Source organism: Zasmidium cellare, assembly GCF_010093935.1.
Source record: "Zasmidium cellare ATCC 36951 unplaced genomic scaffold M409scaffold_1, whole genome shotgun sequence".
Lineage (NCBI taxonomy): Eukaryota > Fungi > Ascomycota > Dothideomycetes > Mycosphaerellales > Mycosphaerellaceae > Zasmidium > Zasmidium cellare.
This window is the reverse complement of record NW_022986945.1, coordinates 2,288,633-2,305,907: the sequence shown is the minus strand read 5'-3', so window position 1 is coordinate 2,305,907 and position 17,275 is coordinate 2,288,633. Positions and strand designations below refer to the sequence as shown.

General features: G+C 52.8%; 7 protein-coding genes across 7 annotated transcripts; 3 read left to right on the top strand and 4 right to left on the bottom strand.

The window, feature by feature from the left end:
• Positions 1 to 826: 826 nt before the first annotated feature.
• M409DRAFT_49139 (uncharacterized protein) lies at positions 827 to 2,905 on the bottom strand (the record flags this gene model as incomplete). The annotated part of the gene is made up of 1 exon (XM_033811158.1): positions 827 to 2,905. One exon carries the CDS (start codon positions 2,903 to 2,905, stop codon positions 827 to 829), a length of 2,079 nt encoding a protein of 692 aa, XP_033675170.1.
• A 1,109-nt stretch (positions 2,906 to 4,014) lies between these two features.
• On the top strand, positions 4,015 to 4,762 carry M409DRAFT_35307 (uncharacterized protein; the record flags this gene model as incomplete). Its single annotated transcript, XM_033810371.1, has 3 exons — positions 4,015 to 4,171; positions 4,231 to 4,643; positions 4,700 to 4,762. 3 exons carry the CDS (start codon positions 4,015 to 4,017, stop codon positions 4,760 to 4,762), a joined length of 633 nt encoding a protein of 210 aa, XP_033675169.1.
• A 2,600-nt stretch (positions 4,763 to 7,362) lies between these two features.
• On the top strand, positions 7,363 to 7,913 carry M409DRAFT_16543 (uncharacterized protein; the record flags this gene model as incomplete). The annotated part of the gene is made up of 2 exons (XM_033803663.1): positions 7,363 to 7,548; positions 7,617 to 7,913. The coding sequence occupies 2 exons, from the start codon at positions 7,363 to 7,365 to the stop codon at positions 7,911 to 7,913; spliced, it is 483 nt and encodes a 160-aa protein (XP_033675168.1).
• Positions 7,914 to 8,252: 339 nt separating this feature from the next.
• M409DRAFT_16542 (uncharacterized protein) lies at positions 8,253 to 8,720 on the bottom strand (the record flags this gene model as incomplete). The annotated part of the gene is made up of 1 exon (XM_033803662.1): positions 8,253 to 8,720. One exon carries the CDS (start codon positions 8,718 to 8,720, stop codon positions 8,253 to 8,255), a length of 468 nt encoding a protein of 155 aa, XP_033675167.1.
• Positions 8,721 to 10,219: 1,499 nt separating this feature from the next.
• On the bottom strand, positions 10,220 to 12,736 carry M409DRAFT_49135 (uncharacterized protein; the record flags this gene model as incomplete). The annotated part of the gene is made up of 7 exons (XM_033811157.1): positions 10,220 to 11,320; positions 11,380 to 11,490; positions 11,546 to 11,706; positions 11,765 to 12,119; positions 12,155 to 12,312; positions 12,365 to 12,452; positions 12,656 to 12,736. The coding sequence occupies 7 exons, from the start codon at positions 12,734 to 12,736 to the stop codon at positions 10,220 to 10,222; spliced, it is 2,055 nt and encodes a 684-aa protein (XP_033675166.1).
• Positions 12,737 to 13,222: 486 nt separating this feature from the next.
• On the top strand, positions 13,223 to 15,067 carry M409DRAFT_35334 (GMC oxidoreductase; the record flags this gene model as incomplete). Its single annotated transcript, XM_033810377.1, has 2 exons — positions 13,223 to 13,604; positions 13,656 to 15,067. Coding segments are annotated over 2 exons (1,794 nt in total), but the record flags the coding sequence as incomplete, so codon positions are not given.
• Positions 15,068 to 16,217: 1,150 nt separating this feature from the next.
• M409DRAFT_49133 (uncharacterized protein) lies at positions 16,218 to 17,096 on the bottom strand (the record flags this gene model as incomplete). The annotated part of the gene is made up of 2 exons (XM_033811156.1): positions 16,218 to 16,467; positions 16,546 to 17,096. The coding sequence occupies 2 exons, from the start codon at positions 17,094 to 17,096 to the stop codon at positions 16,218 to 16,220; spliced, it is 801 nt and encodes a 266-aa protein (XP_033675164.1).
• Between the last annotated feature and the right edge of the window lie 179 nt (positions 17,097 to 17,275).

The window sequence follows — 17,275 nt, the reverse complement described above, 5'->3', positions numbered from 1 at the left end:
CCTCTCTCGCCGACATTCTGAAGTTGTTGTTGGGCTTCACGCCCAAGTCGTCGATACTGCAAAAGCGACTGCATGGTTGCTCAGGATGGCGTATGGGAAGGGCTGGGAACAATCTCCCACTGCCTTCCACGGTGCTCCATATACATTCGACATCTCGCCGCTACGCTACACTGACGTTGGTGACTTGTCGTATGGGGAAATACTGACGTTGGAAAGTTCACGGCGGCGATATCGCGGAGCCAGCCTGAGTACTATCGGCAGGATCGCGGAGGAAATGCCAAGCCTTGCTGAACTTGAACCTTGGAAGGTGAGTGAAGTTTAGAGTTCGCACGAAGCGTCGGCTGAGCCGGAACAATGTTCGCGGTAGTTTTGAGTCGACCATGACCGCCAGAATCGCGATAGTGAATCCTTCCCAAGGGATGCTAAGTGCTCGGGCTATCATCGATCGGCATCGTGAGCGATTGCAGCTCAGGCTAAGCTCACAGACTCGCTGTGGCAATCGAGACCGTTGCAAAGGCTGCTTCCGCGGTGCAGATAAGGCATCGATGTCAACGGAGCATTTGCACACCAGGACGGTTGGAAGGGGCGATGTACGGTCCGCGGAAGTTGGTTGAGATGCGATGTTCACGGCCAATGTCCAAACAGTAGCAAGGAGTGGTACTTTGGTGGCGGCATTGCAGCATATGGGCCGGTGAGAAGTTGTCTAGATTCAGACCAGCGAGAATGTTACAAACTTGACTGTTGCATTGGTCATGTGGACCTCGACAGGAACAGGTTAAAGCCCATCTTGTGCTCAGATTTGACAAACATGCGTTGAATGACGTTTTCAGCTCAGCAAGACTCGAATCTCATCGCCAGTCCGCGGGAAACACTCTCTCAACCACACCTCCTCGTCGACATCGCCATTGACCTGCTGCTGCCTCACCTCGTCGGCCTGAATGATTAAGGTCTCCAACTCCTCAAAGTCTTCGCAGAAGCGTTCTGCAGCCTGCTCAATTACCCGTCGTCCCAGGACCTTATTCTCAAGTTGGGACAGGAATGCTCGAGCGTCTTCCGTTGCAGTGGGAAGGAACTGATCGAGTTGTTGCGCAATGGAGATGAGCTGGCTGGGATCTTTGTACGACGAGGAGAGGGAGTCGGCTGTTGTGATGGTTTCTACCAAAGGCTTCATGCCGGACTCGTGCAGGAACCATGTGTGTACGGCCTCAATTAATTCGACTTCGTGTCCATCAATCCGTGGCTGAAGTTCATCTGAACGGTCAGCGAAAGAGTACATGCTGAGGGTCTCTTTCGTTGCGAAGAGACAGTTGAGAGCGAAAATGTGGCTATTCGGCGACCTCAGCCGCTTGGTGATGTTCTCACAGCCAGCCAGGAATGGATCCAAGGCTTCCTGCAGGATGGGCTGAAAGCCTTCAATCCGCTGTGCTCTGTTCATGTTCACAATGGAAGTGTCGTAGCTCTTCATGAGCACCTGCAATGTCTCGAGGGCGTTAATGAGGAAGTCTGGGGGAGCCAGATCGTCTGTCGCGATTGAGAGATCTGTGTGGAGACTTGCGACATGATCACGCATCGTGGACCTGAACGCTCGCATGGCAGTGTCAGCCAGCGGACGAAGGGTCTCCAGCAGAGACGAGGCATCGCCAAGTAGATTTGAGAAGAGGCTGATGTAGAAGTTGACCAAGTTGCCGATCTTGTAGGCGAGAGTGGCGTCTTCGTGGCTCTGGATGACTTGTTCGGTGCGCTGTTTCAATTGCCTGAAGACGCCAGCCAGGTCTCTGTCGATGAGTTCGTTCAGTGCCTTGCGCCCATCGAACGGTTGTGATTCGCCCTCATCATCGGTACGAGACCACGGCTCACTCTCGATGCCAGCTGCAATACCCTTGGCAATCTCGTCGCCCTCTGAGATGAAGAGCACCTCAAGTGGTTCCCTCTCGGAGACAGTGGCTGAGTGAGCCCAGGCCAGCATGTCGCTGATGTATCGCAGTGGATCGTGTGCTGATAGCTCGATTGCTTTGCCCATGACGGGATGGTCAGGATCCAATGGAGCGCCCGTCAATGCGGCGTAGAAGTTGTTGGACAGTATGTGCTCTCGGGCCTCAGCAAAGAAGTCCAGACAGTTTTGGAATAGAGTGGGTCTCTCGGCCAGGACACGCAATGCTCTGCGAATTGCGGCGGAGATCTGTGGATTCTCCAAATCGAGAGACTTGAACTCTCGTTGCACCCATCTGTAAAGCTTCTGGAATGCGGCATTGAGTTGGCGAGAGCTCTGTTCGAGGATCTCCAGGCCAAGACGTTGATTCTCCGTTCCTAGCAAAATCTGGCAGTCTTGGTGGATCTTCTTCACCCTCGTCAAGATGCGGAAGAAGTCATCGTTGACGGGCTCCGCTGTTGAGGTCAAGGTAGAGAGATCGGCATCGGATATGACAAAGTGCGTCTTGAAGGCATCGAGCAGCTGCTGTTTGGTTTCGACTTGGCGCTTGTCGGCGAGGATGGTCTTGGCTTCTTCCAGCATAGGTCCAGTCTCGCGTGTCGAGGCCGCAATGTGCTTCCGCATTTCAAGGCAACTGGAGTTGAGATTGGCAATGGCAGCTCCGATACGCTTCAATTGAACGGCGACTTGGCCAAAGTCCTGGACGATCTCGCCGTTGCATTGAATGAGCTCTTCCTGAACATCGAGGCGCAGGTTACGCCTTGTCTCGGCAGAGTTCTGTAGGCCTCTCTCATCCAGCATCGACAAAGCATCTCGGATCTCCAAGTCGGCATATGAAGCGGACAGGACGCCAGTGATCCTGTTTTGGAGGGCATTGGACCTTGCTGCGGCGCCGGCAGTGGGCGTGGCCGGCGAGAGGATTGATGAAGTGCTGCCATTGGCGCCGGAGGAGGGTGTGAAATACGAGTCGGACATGATTTGAACAGAGAGGCTGACGGGGAGGCGGTGGTGATATGCGCCTGACCGCACCTTCCCAATCGAGGGGTAAGCTTTTCACGTGCGAGGAGGAAATGCGGTTCGCCGGTCGGGATGGATGAGTCGATGACTGTACGGGCTGCAGCTGCCTTTTCTCTTTACTCTGCTCCTGCCTCCTCTTCCACCATCCGAACACTTGTTTGCTACTGCTTTGATGGAAATTGATGGGAGGTATTGATGGGGAAGGAGAGAGGTGATGTTGTCGGTCGGAAGCGGGCGAGAGCGTCCCGATTGGAGCCTGAGGCGACCATGAGGTGGCTGTGGCTGTGCAATCGCGGGGCGCTTGACGATGGCAGTGTGACGAGACAGCCAGCCGCCATTAATCAGGTGTTGGCAGATGGTCGCCTGCCCAACTAATCATTTGATTGTTCCTCCGTGAAACTCCATTAACTGCCCATACCACCACCACCCCATCTACCGTCGACGACATCCACCACCACCGCACTCACTTGATCCGAGCCGACCGAACGTCTCCGCGCCTACAACGTCCCACCTCGAACCGCCAACACCACCTCAGAATCGCCCGCCAACTTCCTCTCTCCGCCTCTCCCCCTCCGCTCCGCCGTCGACGACCGCCGCAAGTGGCCCGCCATGGGCAAAAGGTACGTGTGCGCTGCGCCGCGCCTTCTCTTTGTTCACCACCCCCTCCTCCCCGGGAACGAGCGCGGGCGTGGGTCTGTCTTGGGGCAGGCAAACTGGAACTACACTATACTGCACCCCCGGTCTTGCATGCGCTGGCTGTGACGAAATCCGTGTGCCACGCCTCCCCGACCGCCCTCTGAGTCGCACACTCGCCGCCCTCACCACCCCCCAACCTTTCCTGCACCATGACCGACACGCCCCCGGACGAGAAGAAGGTCCACGACGTCGAACCTGACTGCGAAGACCCCACCCCTCCTCCCGACCGCCGCACCAGCATTGCAGACCTGGGCCACCATGCTCGCCCACGCCCATACCACATCCCTCGCTACGTTTCCGAGACATACCCCCAGTTCAAGCAAAAGCAGGAGTTCGCCCTCAAACTCGGCATCAAGGACTTCGAGGAGAAGATGGGGAAATGCACCGGATTGTCGCATTTGGAATTGACGGACCTTCAGCTAACGGTGCATTACAACCACAGCCAGAGCAAGCTGTCGCAGCAAGAGCTCGCCGATCTGCAAAAGGCCACACATTTCGACAAGAAAGAGCTGCAGCAATGGTATAAGGGTAAGGCAGTCAGCACAGGGTTGTCGCAACAGCAAGAACATACTGATACGAGAGGACAGGCTTCCTGAAGGACTGCCCCAGCGGCATGCTCACCAAATCCGAGTTCCAAAAGATCTACAAACAGTTCTTCCCCTTCGGCGATCCGTCATCCTTCGCCGACTACGTCTTCAACGTCTTCGACGCCGACAAGAGCGGGAGCATAGATTTCAAAGAGTTCATATGCGCATTGTCTGTCACGAGCAGAGGCAAGATGGAGGACAAGCTGGACTGGGCCTTCCAACTCTACGATATCGATGGCGACGGCAAGATCAGCTACGATGAGATGCTGTCCATCGTGGAGGCGATATACAAGATGGTGGGAAGCATGGTCAAGCTGCCTGAGGATGAGGATACCCCAGAGAAGAGAGTCAAGAAGATCTTCCGCATGATGGACAAAGATGAGAACGGGAGCTTGGACATGGCGGAATTCAAGGTGAGAGAGGCCGGTACAATATCCGCTTGGGGGTGCATACTGATGTCGCATTGCAGGAGGGCAGCAAGCGCGACGAGACCATCGTGTCGGCGTTGTCACTGTACGATGGGTTGGTATGAGGGCGAGCTGGAGGATTGTTACGAGGGAACGCACACAACAGAGCGAGATGCATGGGACCCGGAGTCGGTGGCGTGGCGTTGCGTGGCAGCCGAGTATGGATTTATGGGGTTGATTACTGGATACCAACAAGTAGGTTCAGCAATTGTTGCATTTTGTGCCAGACATGTCCCCGTTATCCTTCACATCGTTTTCCCACAACGTGAGGTCAGATCCAGCGACGATGATCTTTTCCCAAGGAGGCAAAAGCCAAACGACGATAGGCTTTCTGGATTGCTTGTCGATTTGACATCATCTGGGCCTACTAATAAGACGAGCTTCCAAGCGGCCACGAAAGACATTTTCCTCGCACCTCGCCAGTCCCTGGATTGACTGCGATAGCACGAAAACGCTCAGAAAGATGGCCACGCATCGGGTGTCGCATAGGGGGTGAACTTCGTTGAAGAATTACTTAGCCACTTTCATTTGCAGAAAAGCGTGCATTCCATCGTGAACTTCGACAGGGGCACCACCCACAGGCTGTCTCACCCTACAGCATCAACCGTCAATATCATTTGATCGTCTGCAATCCATTCGACGCCATGCATTCGGCCGAATGTGCTTGGATGCCGTTCAATCCTCCTCGTCAGTTCGAGCAGCAGCTTTATGCAGCCGACTTCGAAAGACCTTAAGCTGCTGGTTTGAATCCAACTTCTCCCAGCGCCGACTGGCCGGCAAGCCTGTCCGTTTCTCCTCGACCTCGACCTCGAGCTTGATTCCCATCTTTGGCCTGTTAAGTCCCATGACCTCCAGCTGCGTCTCCCCGGATCATTTGCGCCTCGGCATACACCGTATCCCGACCAGCATCGCCTCCCCCCGACGATGACCCAGCGGCCACCACTCGAACACAACGGCGAACCAATGATTCCACCAGTCTTTAGAGCATTGGCTCTGCGAAGACCTCGAAATTCCTGTCTTCGGATCGCTTGCCCCTGGAGGCAAGGGAATCCAGCCGAAACGACAATGCTGTGACAGCTCAGCTACATTCCGTTATACCAGTGTTATCGTCGACACTCTGCCAGACTCCAGTTGTGTATATGCGTGCTCAATGATGGGTTCAATTTCAAGAAAAACAGGCGCTGCAATGTCGGGCTGTCGGAGATTGCTGCCTTCGATTTCCTGCCCGTACGCTGAGAGGTGAGGATGCGAACGGCTCTAGATCTGACAGGGTTGGCTCCAGCGACTCGGCGATGAGATGCACTTTTTCCATGACGATCGACATGATCCGGTCGAATTTAAGATCTGGTGCTTGGTGCTGATTGCCATGATGGACTGGCCAAAAGTTGCCCACGGTGGCTGCCGCTGCCAGCAAGGGAAAGAGCATCATCATCCAGCGGAAACTTTCCGAGAGCGAGGCTTGGCATTCACATGCGAAACCCTTTAAACCCACAAGCGTCCCTAGCTGCCATTCCCAACAACTTCTCATGCCACACAAATTCGACGTCATGAACCAGTGACTTTTCCTTCGTCGGCAACATGCCACAACAGCTCGAATATGAAGACAGGAGTTTCGAGTTCGCCTTCAGCACTTTGTCTCTTCACGAATGGCTGCAAGCTTCCACACTCATCTGCACATAGTTTTCCTACGCGGAGACAGTTCGCTCGGTCCGATGCAAAGCTCGACGTTCTGTTACGACATCTACCCGTGGCCCTGCAGAAATGCTGGAAACAATCTGAAGCAGCAAAGGGCCCTAACGATGCCTTCCCTCCGCCGTCCTCCCGCCACACCAGTACCTGCCCCGCCGGCTCGAGTCCTTCCAACACCTCCACCTTACTGGCTACCTGTGAGAGGCTGCGCTCGAATGTGCCGGCTTCCTGAGCTCACCACATCCCGACCCCTAGACCACACTCGACATTTTCAAGGACACGACTAGCCATGATCGATAGTGCATATGATTCCACAACCATGTGCGTGCATCTCCTAAAATGCGGGCTTGCGTATGTGCCACAATCGAAGCAACACCAAGACACTGATCAGGAAGACAATAAGCTCTATGCTTTCCACTTCTGCGGCCATATACTACCTACTGGCGATCGATCGTTTCCATTGAGCACTCAGTACAATTATCTCTAAAAGTATTCTCAACACAGGGCGTAGTTTTCCGAGATTCCGGCAGCATTGTCTGGGATGGAATGTGTTGCTCAACTGGCTTCCCTTTCCGCCTCACTGCAGGCCCAGCATCGAAATGGCCAGGTGAAGAAGTCTACAAGCCTTCCCATGTGATTTCCAGTCAGCATGACATGTCGATACTCACGAGTTGCAGGTTGATTGTAGAGGTTTTGAGGATCTACGATGCCATAGATTGTTTTTCGCTGGTCGTTAGTGAGTTGCACTTTGGCTGTGGGGCTGTCTGACCGCTGACGCTACCAGGCTGACCACTCCACAGGTTGCAAGGCTGGAGCTTCTTGCCGCTAGAAGTGGGATACCTGTGCCAACACTCTACTTCGTCTATATATTCTCACGAGACCTGTCATACCTGCTTGCAGTCCTTTGTCCGCGACAGCACTTCGCTTGACTCGTTAAATTTTCATTCTTCATTGCAAATTTCGTCGTGATCAAACGATGGCAGGTGCACTGAGCCCCACAGATGCCGAAAGCCTTCGAGGCCTGGTGGCGGGAGTATCTGAGGCTGTCGAGGCACGTATCCGAGGCGAAGAGTCTGCAGGCGAGCAAGTCCGCCGAGTGACGCAAGCCGTACAGATAGCAGGAATGGGTGCACCAGAGTATTGGCTCAGCCAACTGCTACAGGTATGCATTTCATTCCATGATTTTTCCATCACGCAGTCGAAACCTTACTGACCCTCATGAACCATCAGCCGTTGAAGAGTGTCTGCATATCTATGGCTCAGGAGATGAAGCTACTACCGCTCGTCAAAGAACAGGGGACGAAGTGTATTTCCGCAGAGGATATGGCAAAACAGACTGGATACGATGCGCTTTTGATCAGTCGAGTCATGCGTACCCTGACCAATGTCGGTCTGTGCGAGGAGGCTGGGCACAATACGTATAGGTCGAGTCAAGTCAGCCAGATTGTGGCAAGCACAGGCGGCATGGCCGGGGTGAAAGTCGCCTGCTTATCAGCCATATCCGGGCGACCGAAATGTTTCTGTTGAGTCGGGGTTGGAAGGACAAGGTCAACGGCCGCGAGGTCTTTGGTTTCGGACAAAGAGCGCCAGTCGCAAAGGGCAAGGTTGTCTCTTCGAATGGCACGAAGCGGTCGCCATACATTGATCAAAGCTGTGATCTCTAGTGAGCGCGAGAAGCCTGGTGCATGTACTGGAATTAACATTCCAGGCAAGAGGCGGCTCACCCCATCGCTTTTCCATAAGTCTCTCGGCTTTCTCATCGCCAAACCGCAGACGCAATGTCTGCTCTGCTCCTAAGTAGCTCTGATGGACCTGGTAAGGGATAAAATATCAGCCAAGATCGATCCTGGTGGCTTCATTGCTGTTTTAACTGACATATGTCGCTCTGAGAGGGTCCATTTTCTGACACATCCCGCCGCCACCCTCTCCCTGCATCAGTTGCTGGGCTTCCTCCTGAACGTCCTCCCATCTCGACCTCCGTATGAGATGGGATTCGTATACGGCATGGCTAGCGCCCGTAGCCTTTTTCAATATCTCCATCACTTCAGGCCAGTAACGCTTTTTCACGACCTCTGAGTCAGAGAAGTCGTCATGATTCAGCGACGTTGGCTCGTTCATGTGCTGGAAACCATTCCTGTCGAGGGTGAAGTGGGTTCCTTCGCAGGACCGGACATCGGTCACGACAGTCTCGTGCACCTTATGTTTCATCAGCTTATCGCGAGCGGTACCAACATGAATGACCTTCTTTCCTTTAGTATACGCCTTTGGATCGTTGAAGTTCAAAGTCGTAGGAACGGCATCAAATAATGACCTGGCAGCTTCGTTGTAAGGCATGCTCTTCGCTGTTAATTCGTATACATGGCCAGGGAATGAAGCGAGGACAAGCAAAGCGACATCTTACTGTGTTAATGTATTATACTTGTGTTCGGACGGTGACGGCACCGGGTGACCTCGCGAGGGTTGCGGATTGCCCAAACTCGACAGCGCTGTGCTTAGCTGTCTACTTTGCCACTTCCCACGAGGATCGACGTCGAATCTGACGAAGAATGTCATTCCAGGGGAGGCAAGCAGGAAAAGTCTCACTTTGCTCGCAAATAGGGAACCTGAGGATTTGCACAGCAGCTGCTATATTGTGAAGACATTTATTGTTTGCTTCCAAAGTTTTCTGGGGCAAATACTGGATCTTCAAATCTCTTCGAGTTTGAGGTAGTGACAAGCACAAGTACTATTGACCTGACGATCTACTGTCTAAGGTGCTTTGATAGAATGATCGTTTGGTAGAATGGTCGAGGAAAATGGTCCCTGAATCCCACAAAAACCGACTTTAGGGCGCTTTGTCCCCCAGCAGGTATCTTGAGATGTACTGTTAGCGAGGGCAGGGATTGGATATTGCTCTTGTCGATCGGTCTGCAAGACCTCATGGCTCACGGGATGTGGCACATCAGTGAGGCTGTTCGACCTCCGCCCCGTGAATAAGCCGCACTCATGGACCTTTCCGCCACGATGTAGGCTTCATCCTTCATGCGGGTGTTTATGTCTGGCAGAGCTACACGAGCAATTGGTCCCCTGCTAAGACCTTGCTCGAGAGGTTTTTGACGATCCGAGTCAGTGCCGACCACAGAGGTTCATGTCGTTACCTCGCGAAGCAGTACCAGGCTATGAGCGGTGGCTAATTCGGGTTTGGTTCTAACGCCGAAACTGCTACAGGACGATGATTAAACTCCGGTCTTGGACTGCATTCCCTCCTTCATCTGTCAAACCAGCGCTGTCTTGAGGAGTTTGAAAGAACATACAAGGCTGACTGTCAAGGAGCAAGTCGTCACCTCCACGTATGCCGCTGACCTGGAGCCCTTGAACTGCTTCTTTATGATCGAGGAGCATACTTCGACTGATGCCTTTGGCTTTCAGTTGTGACGGAAGGTAGGACAGAGCATACAGTTGCCGAGCCACATGCATGGCGCCAAGTTTCCTCCGGCCTAGTTGTTGACGTCCCTGGTGCTAACCGTGCTCTTGGCTCCCGCACTGGAGGATGCACTTGTGGTTCCAATAGCCACAGGGCTACAAAGTACGTGGCGTCGAGCTGTTCGTGGGTGGATAGCTCGCTCCCAAAACGCTGGCCGAATAGTACTCCTGACGCACGGGATTGAGGCTTGAATATGTTTCGATGATGTTCAGCTGGTGTGGGAGCTTGTACTGACAAGCATCGGGCTTTATCCAGTTCTCGGAAGCACACGGAATGGGGGCTGCGCCTTCGACTCACGCAAGTTTCTCGTGAGTACAGCTAGCTATGTGAGCGTCAGTGGTGAACAACATGCTAACATAAGTAGTAGCACCTACATGACGGCTCTAGGCTGAGCTTCTGTCTTCCAGTACAGACCGCGCAGTATCGCTTCCTGGAAGATGGCGCTGTCGTAATGGATCTCCTGGGACTGTTGGTCAGGGGTCTGACTGTTCCACATCAGGGGTCCGTTCTGGACAAGTTCGTCCATGCCTGGCGATCTTGCTCGCCGAGTGACTTCAGCACCCCGGCTAGCCCCCAAGTTTGATACAAGTAACGAACTCCTCTGTCGTCGTCCAGGCCTCGCGAGCGGCGGCGTGATACTGCGCTTGAAGTGGCGGAAATGAATAATGAATCGTTTGACATCGGGCCAGGCGGAGTACTCCAGCGCTCTGAGAGATCTGGCAAGGCGTGTGTGGAAGAACGCCTTGGTGCGCTGCTCTTTGGCGGCGCAGGCGCCCGTCAGCAGTCCAAAGAATCGAAGATATGGATAGGGCCTCCAGTCTTGGTCGAGAGCTGAGATGGCTTTGGCGATACCATTTACGTATCCTTGGTTTGTTATGTGTGAAAAGGGGTGTTGGTTGACCATGACGTTGTATAGAATGGCCAGAGTTTGGTGCCCGACGCGAGCCAAGTGATGATTCTCAACTTCATGGTCTTCCATGCTCTCGCAAAAGTTCTCAGAGAACTCAGCAAGTTGCTCAAACAATTTGTCCGACAAGTAGTGGTATAGATCGCGACATCCTTTCCCGTGTGAATCTACACAACTGTTGAAAGATGTCAGTATTTTGATTACGCCTTCCTTTCTCTCCCGTACAGCCGCGTTGTTGGTCAACACTTTTTCGACAGACGCAATCTGCTCGTAGACAAGAAAGCGGGCTATTTCCTCGAATGCATCTCCAGCTTCATGTGCTCGGCGATCTTCCTGGCTAGAGAAAATTGCGTCTTCCGCAGAGTATCTGCAGTTCTGCTTATGCTGTTCCTCATCAACAACGATCAGGGGATCTGAGTCGAGCCACAAAGCGATGAAAAGGTCCATGGACTCAATGACCAGTCCTGCGCCCCATTTCATGCCGGGATTGCGCTCGACATTCAAGCATAGGATACTGCGAAGACCTCTGAGATGAGTGACAGCGCTCGAATCGACCCTGTAGAACTGTGATCCATCAGCGTGTCAGACTATGATGAAGCGCGGAAGATGCACGATGCACTTACATCGTGCGCAATAAGAAATAACAACGCCGACATAGTCTGATCCATGATCGCTGGTGAGCATGACTGTATCTTGGTTTGGATTTCGCGAATTACTCTGTTCTTGAACAAGACCTATGACGACAGAGTCTGTCAGCCATTGCCATCTCCTGCTGGTATCTATACATACTTCGAGACCACTTGGCAGGCGATGGTCCGCGGCATCCAGACCAGCGATGGCAGCAATATATATGGAGCATAGAAGTGTCGGGCAGCATGTGAAGTCTGCATTCATGCCAGTGGAGTTGCCGTTGGGATCAGACTGCGTGTCTGGCCTGAGCCATCGGAACCCTGTCACATGTCAGGCTGAAGTCGGTGGTGTTGGAAACCTTCATAATTACCAACGCACATTCGTGGCAGAGACCGACCATTTGTTGTAGTTGTTGTGGGGACTGCAAGATTCCCGCAGTCGTAGCACTCCATGTCGACGGTTTGAGTGTCGACAGGCTATCAACGGGAGTGGTGTCTGTTGGTTGGCTTTCTTTAAAGTCATCCGGATCTAGATCCACTAGATGCCCTTTGCCCTCGCGGCCACGCAGTGCAAGAGTCAATCGGCTTGGCTTTGAAGTCGTGTCCGGTGCTGTTCCCTCGAGCGAGCTGCGAGCTCGTCGTTGCCGTGCTCGAAAATCCTTCATGGCGTGGGAGCGGACGATGCGTTTAGCGTCGGCATCATGACGCAGCTCTCCAGCAGTAGAATTGACGAACTGAAACATGACGTGCTAGGTGTTGCAGCACGCACTGGATAGTTCGGGCCTGAGGCGTCTGTTCGTAGCCTGGTATGTTTTGCAGTACAGTTTTTGATGCCTTGGCACACAAAGCACTCCAATATCAATGGTTGAAACGCATAAGGCAGAGAGCTGGGTCCGAGTCCACGGGCGGTGTTTAAGAGGCAGGAAACTGTAAATTTATTAGGAGCCAGCGTGAAAGATTCTAATCAGAACGAACTGACTTTGAGGCCACACTCCTACCTCTAAAGTGGGCTTTGCTCGGAATAGTGCAGGGGGTGCGGGAATGAGGCGACGATAGACATACCACATCTACCATTACCACATCTCAACTCGGTGAGCCGCTGCACTCTAGAATTCGCAGAGCTTGCCCTAAATGACACGTTGTGTAGCCCTCTCTACTAGCCGTTTCGAGACGGAGCCACTATCCATCCCTACATGCGGCCGTCCACAGCTTCGCCTTGTATGTTCACCTCCTGATATAGTAATCCATAGAAGCTTGCATGCCCACTCACACAATGTCTGCGAGGAAGTCGTAGTATAGGATGCAAAGAAACCAGGGCGACCCGTAGCAGGTACACCGTAGTGCGTGACATCTTCAACCGGCTGGATCTTAAGAACCGCGGGCCGAAATCGGCTTTCGATGCTCCGGCTCCGGAAGTCCGGAGTTTGAGTGAATTGAGGCACAGTGAGTCCGGTGGCGCCCTTTACAGCCTCTCAATCACTTATTCAGCTCGACCGTTCAGCTGTATAGGTAGCTGAGGAGTCGTTGCAAGCTGTACTCTCTAAAAGCAACGCTTGGCTTCAAAAGCAGCATGTAAAACGCGTGGCTAGCCTAGAGCCTCATTTCATTGGGCCACACGCAATTCGAGGCTGCAGGGCAAACTGGTCATGGCACTTTTCCTTAACATCGTCCGTAGGTTTGCCAGATTCTTGACAAAAGTAGGTGACGTGCCCTACTTCTACACCAAAAACATCAGTCTTTCGCTCGGCTCTCTTTGCTCTCTCTTTTGGCTCACGTGGTATGTCTCGCAAAATCAGCGCCGGACCACTATCAGCCACATCGAGCTCTACTTGGAAGCAACTTCGGTGTACCTGACCTGAACGCAACATATGATTATGTTATCGTTGGAGGTGGTACCGCAGGCCTCGCGATAGCAGGCAGGCTAGCCGAAGATCCATCCAAGACGATTGCCGTTGTCGAGGCTGGAAGCTTTTACGAAATCACCAACGGAAACCTCAGCCAAATTCCAGGAGACGACATCTATTTCGCTGGGAAAAGCCCGCAAGACTACAACCATCTGGTGGACTGGGGCTTTGTGACAACTCCACAAGCAGGAGCGAACGGACAAGTGATTCATTATGCTCGAGACAAGACTTTTGGTGGCTGCTCAGCTAGGAACTTCTTAGGCTACCAACGCGGCACAAGAGCTTCCTACCAAATGTGGGCAGATCAAGTCGACGGTGAGCCATGCCGAAGACTCTACATGTTCGACGTGCTCACTCAATTTCTAGATCAGAGCTACACATTTGACAACATTCTACCCTACTTCAAGAAATCGTTGCACTTTACGCCACCGAATCAGAGCCCAGGCTATCGTGCTGCCAACTCTACTCCGCAGTACGACGAGTCCAGCCTTGGGCAGGGAGGCCCTCTTCAGATTGGCTTCCCCAACTATGCTCAAGCCATCAGCTCATGGTTTCAGAAAGCTTTAGACATCATTGGTGTGCACCCCATCAACGGCTTGACATCAGGTGAACTTATCGGCAGTGCGTACTGTTTGGACACACTCGACCCTGCTACATCTGAGCGCACTACATCCTACACCGCTTTCCTGCGTCCAGCTTTGGAGCGTCGCCAACAAAACTTCTACGTCTATCCAAACACTCTTGCCCACCGCATCGTGTTCAATGGGACGAAGGCACAGGGAGTGGTCGTCAGCAGCCAAGGCGGCGAGTACACACTCACCGCCGCTGAAGAGGTTATCCTCAGCGCGGGTGTATTCCAATCACCGCAATTGCTCATGCGCTCCGGCGTTGGTCCATGCCACGATCTTGAATCTCTGGGAATCGATTGCGTTGTAGATCTGCCAAGGGTTGGCCAGAACATGTGGGACCACATCCTCTTCGGACCATCCTATCAAGTCAACGTGGACACCGCAAGCATCGTTGCTCGGCCAGGCTACATCTTCAAGGCGAACGAACAGTATACTGCAAACGGAACCGGCATCCTATCCAGCCCTGGCGCCGACTTCCTCGCATGGGAGAAGGTCCCCACCTTTCTGCGCCAGAACGTCTCCCAGCAAGCCATTGCTGACCTCGCCACCTTTCCTGACGACTGGCCAGAGCTCGAGTATATCAGCGTGGGGGCGTACTTTGGCGATTCCCAAAACTTTGTTACCGGGGGTCCAAAAGACCAAGCGCTGGGCAAGAACTATGCTACGCTGGCCATGGGCCTCGTCGCACCTTTATCTCGTGGTAACGTCTCGATCAACTCATCCGATCCCGCCAGCCCGCCACTGATTAATCCGAATTGGTTCACCCATCCGACAGATCAAGAGGTTGGTATCGCAGCGTACAAGCGAGCTCGAGCTGCTTTCACAGCAGAGCCAATGATCCAAAACAACATCACGATCGGACAAGAGTACTTTCCAGGCACGAACGTCAGCTCCGACGCCGACATTCTGGAACAGATCAAGAACACCTTTACTCTGCTATATCACGCTGCTGGTACATGCAAAATGGGCACAGTCGACGATTCCATGGCCGTCGTTGATAGTCAAGCCCGGGTCTACGGTCTGCAGAACCTTCGAGTTGTGGATAGTAGCGCTTTTCCATTTCTACCACCTGGCCATCCTCAAGCTACAGTTTACATGCTTGCAGAGAAGATCGCAGATGACATTCACCAGCAACGTGGTTGTGTCTAGATTGTGTGTTCAAAGAAACCTTAGTACAGCTCGTATGACGAATTGTGTACCATTGACGAAGGCTTACAACTGTACATTTTCATAGTGTCTAACTTCAGCTTGTGTATGCATGGACGTTCTCGAGCCTTCTTTGTACCAAATCTACTAACGACCATCATCACTCAGTCAGGTCTAGACGGCTAAGAAGCGCAGGCAGTGTCAGGCTACGATCGGATAAGTCTACGACGTGTTGGCAGGGCGACTTTTCACGGATTCTCAGCTCTGGTTGTAGTTGTCGAGAGAGATCTTGCAAATACTTCGCTTGTCCGGGGCTCTAGTCTAGATGCTGCTTCATCGGGGCACATGCCTCGACTCCGAGGACTTGTATCTTGAATTGACTTTGGCGCGGAGAAGGGTAGTGATTATGGAGTAAGATGCACATATGTTCTCAAGTCAAGTAATGACGCACGTGAATAGTAATGACAGTAGTTGCCGACCCTTTACTACGGATATTATAGCATCAGATGCGTGCCGATGCGCATTATCGATGTGGTGTAGATTCTATCTACCTTCGACGAAGCAATAAAACCATATGCTGTCACGCTGCTCGTTAGGTAATGACACCCTGTTTCGTCACAGGAAGGAACTTCCACTCTCCTGCAAAAATAGCCTGACCCGGATCATACAAACGAAACGCAACTGAAATGTTGCCTCCTCCCGCAGGTCCTGGAAGCCAGTTGGCCGTCCAGTTGCGAGGCGGAGGCTTGTTGTCTGGTTGAACTAGGATGCGGAACGGAAGATCTTCTCCCGTTGAATCTGGGCCGTAGATGGTATTGCCTTAATCGTACGTAATTTTACTGACCACGCTGCTGATATGGTAGACGTGCTCGGAGTTTGGTATAAGGGTGTTGTTCGCGTACGCGGTCAAGCTCCAGAAACCCGTGGCTTCCAAGTGCGGTTTGGAACAAAAGCTGTAGATAATGGACTCATCTGGCCCAAGTTGTAAGTTCCCTGCTGGCTGGGCTCCTCCTGAAGTCGAGCTGGCGTTGGACCAGCTGGCATATAGACGGTTCGGGGCGGTTAGTGCGAGATAGTCACCACTTACAGCAATGCTCTCACGGAGAGCGTAGTTGGATTGAAAGCGGCCTTCGAGAGCAGGATTCACAGCGCTTCAACCGTTCGACAATTTCTCGTTCGAGGCGGGTGATGATCCTGCTGCTGCTGCTGCTGCTGCTGCCGCCTGTGCCGCTTCGTTGGCCTTGTGTATATCAACTCCCGGTCGCTGAACGAACTGGCCCCTCCTAGTTCCAGCAGCATCCAGAGTCTGATCAACACGCATCGTGTCGGAGGTGTTCGTGGGCGTAGTAAATTGGGCGAACTTGGCCAAGAGATTTAGGACATCCAACGCCACGTTCTCGGCACTGTCAAGTTCCGGCAAGGAGTACAAATTAGGTGCATTTCGTGAGTGAGTGATGTTCCGCGCCGTGGTTTGCTCCTACCATTCGCGGATTTGTTCGATATTTGTGTCGCTGACCAGCCAGCGAGCAATGAGATATCCATACGTCGACGGTGCGTTGATGCAGGCTTGGTATTGTTTCTGTGCCACACACTTGGTCACATCAAAGGGTCCACGAACACTGCGTCGAAGAAAATACTCGCCAGGCGTGCGGATATGTTCGCTTCCGAAGTTTGCGAAGTTGTCTCCATAGGGGTCGAAAAATGAGAACAGGACAAATTGATCTTGCGGAATTCCCCTCGGTAGGCCAACGGCAACGTCGTTGCTGCTCAAGTCCCAGACCATTTGTGAGTAGAGAGTGTCTATATCTGGTCGGATCGTATTTGGGCAGAGAGTAGGGGTGCACGTAATCTGGACGTGCTTGAATTTATTTGGACCGGTGGTGTTGAAATCTTGAACGTGGCCTTCGAATACCACGAGCGGGTAGCCGTACGTAAGTGCGAACGCTGTGGCATCCTGCACATTGATCGCTTCAGCACATGCTGAGAGTGCGGCAAAAGATGCCAGTTGTAATCCGTTTAACCAGAGGCGCATGATGTCAATGTCTCTCTTTGTCAAATGGAAGAAAGAGTGGTCTTCGTGGAGTCGGAGACGTCCTGCTGCCCTTTATATTGTTCAAGTGGTTTCAGCATGTTGAAACCGCTGTAGGTGATTGTTGCGCTACATATATATCGTTGGTGATAAAACTAGGGCCATGATAGGTTAGCAACAAA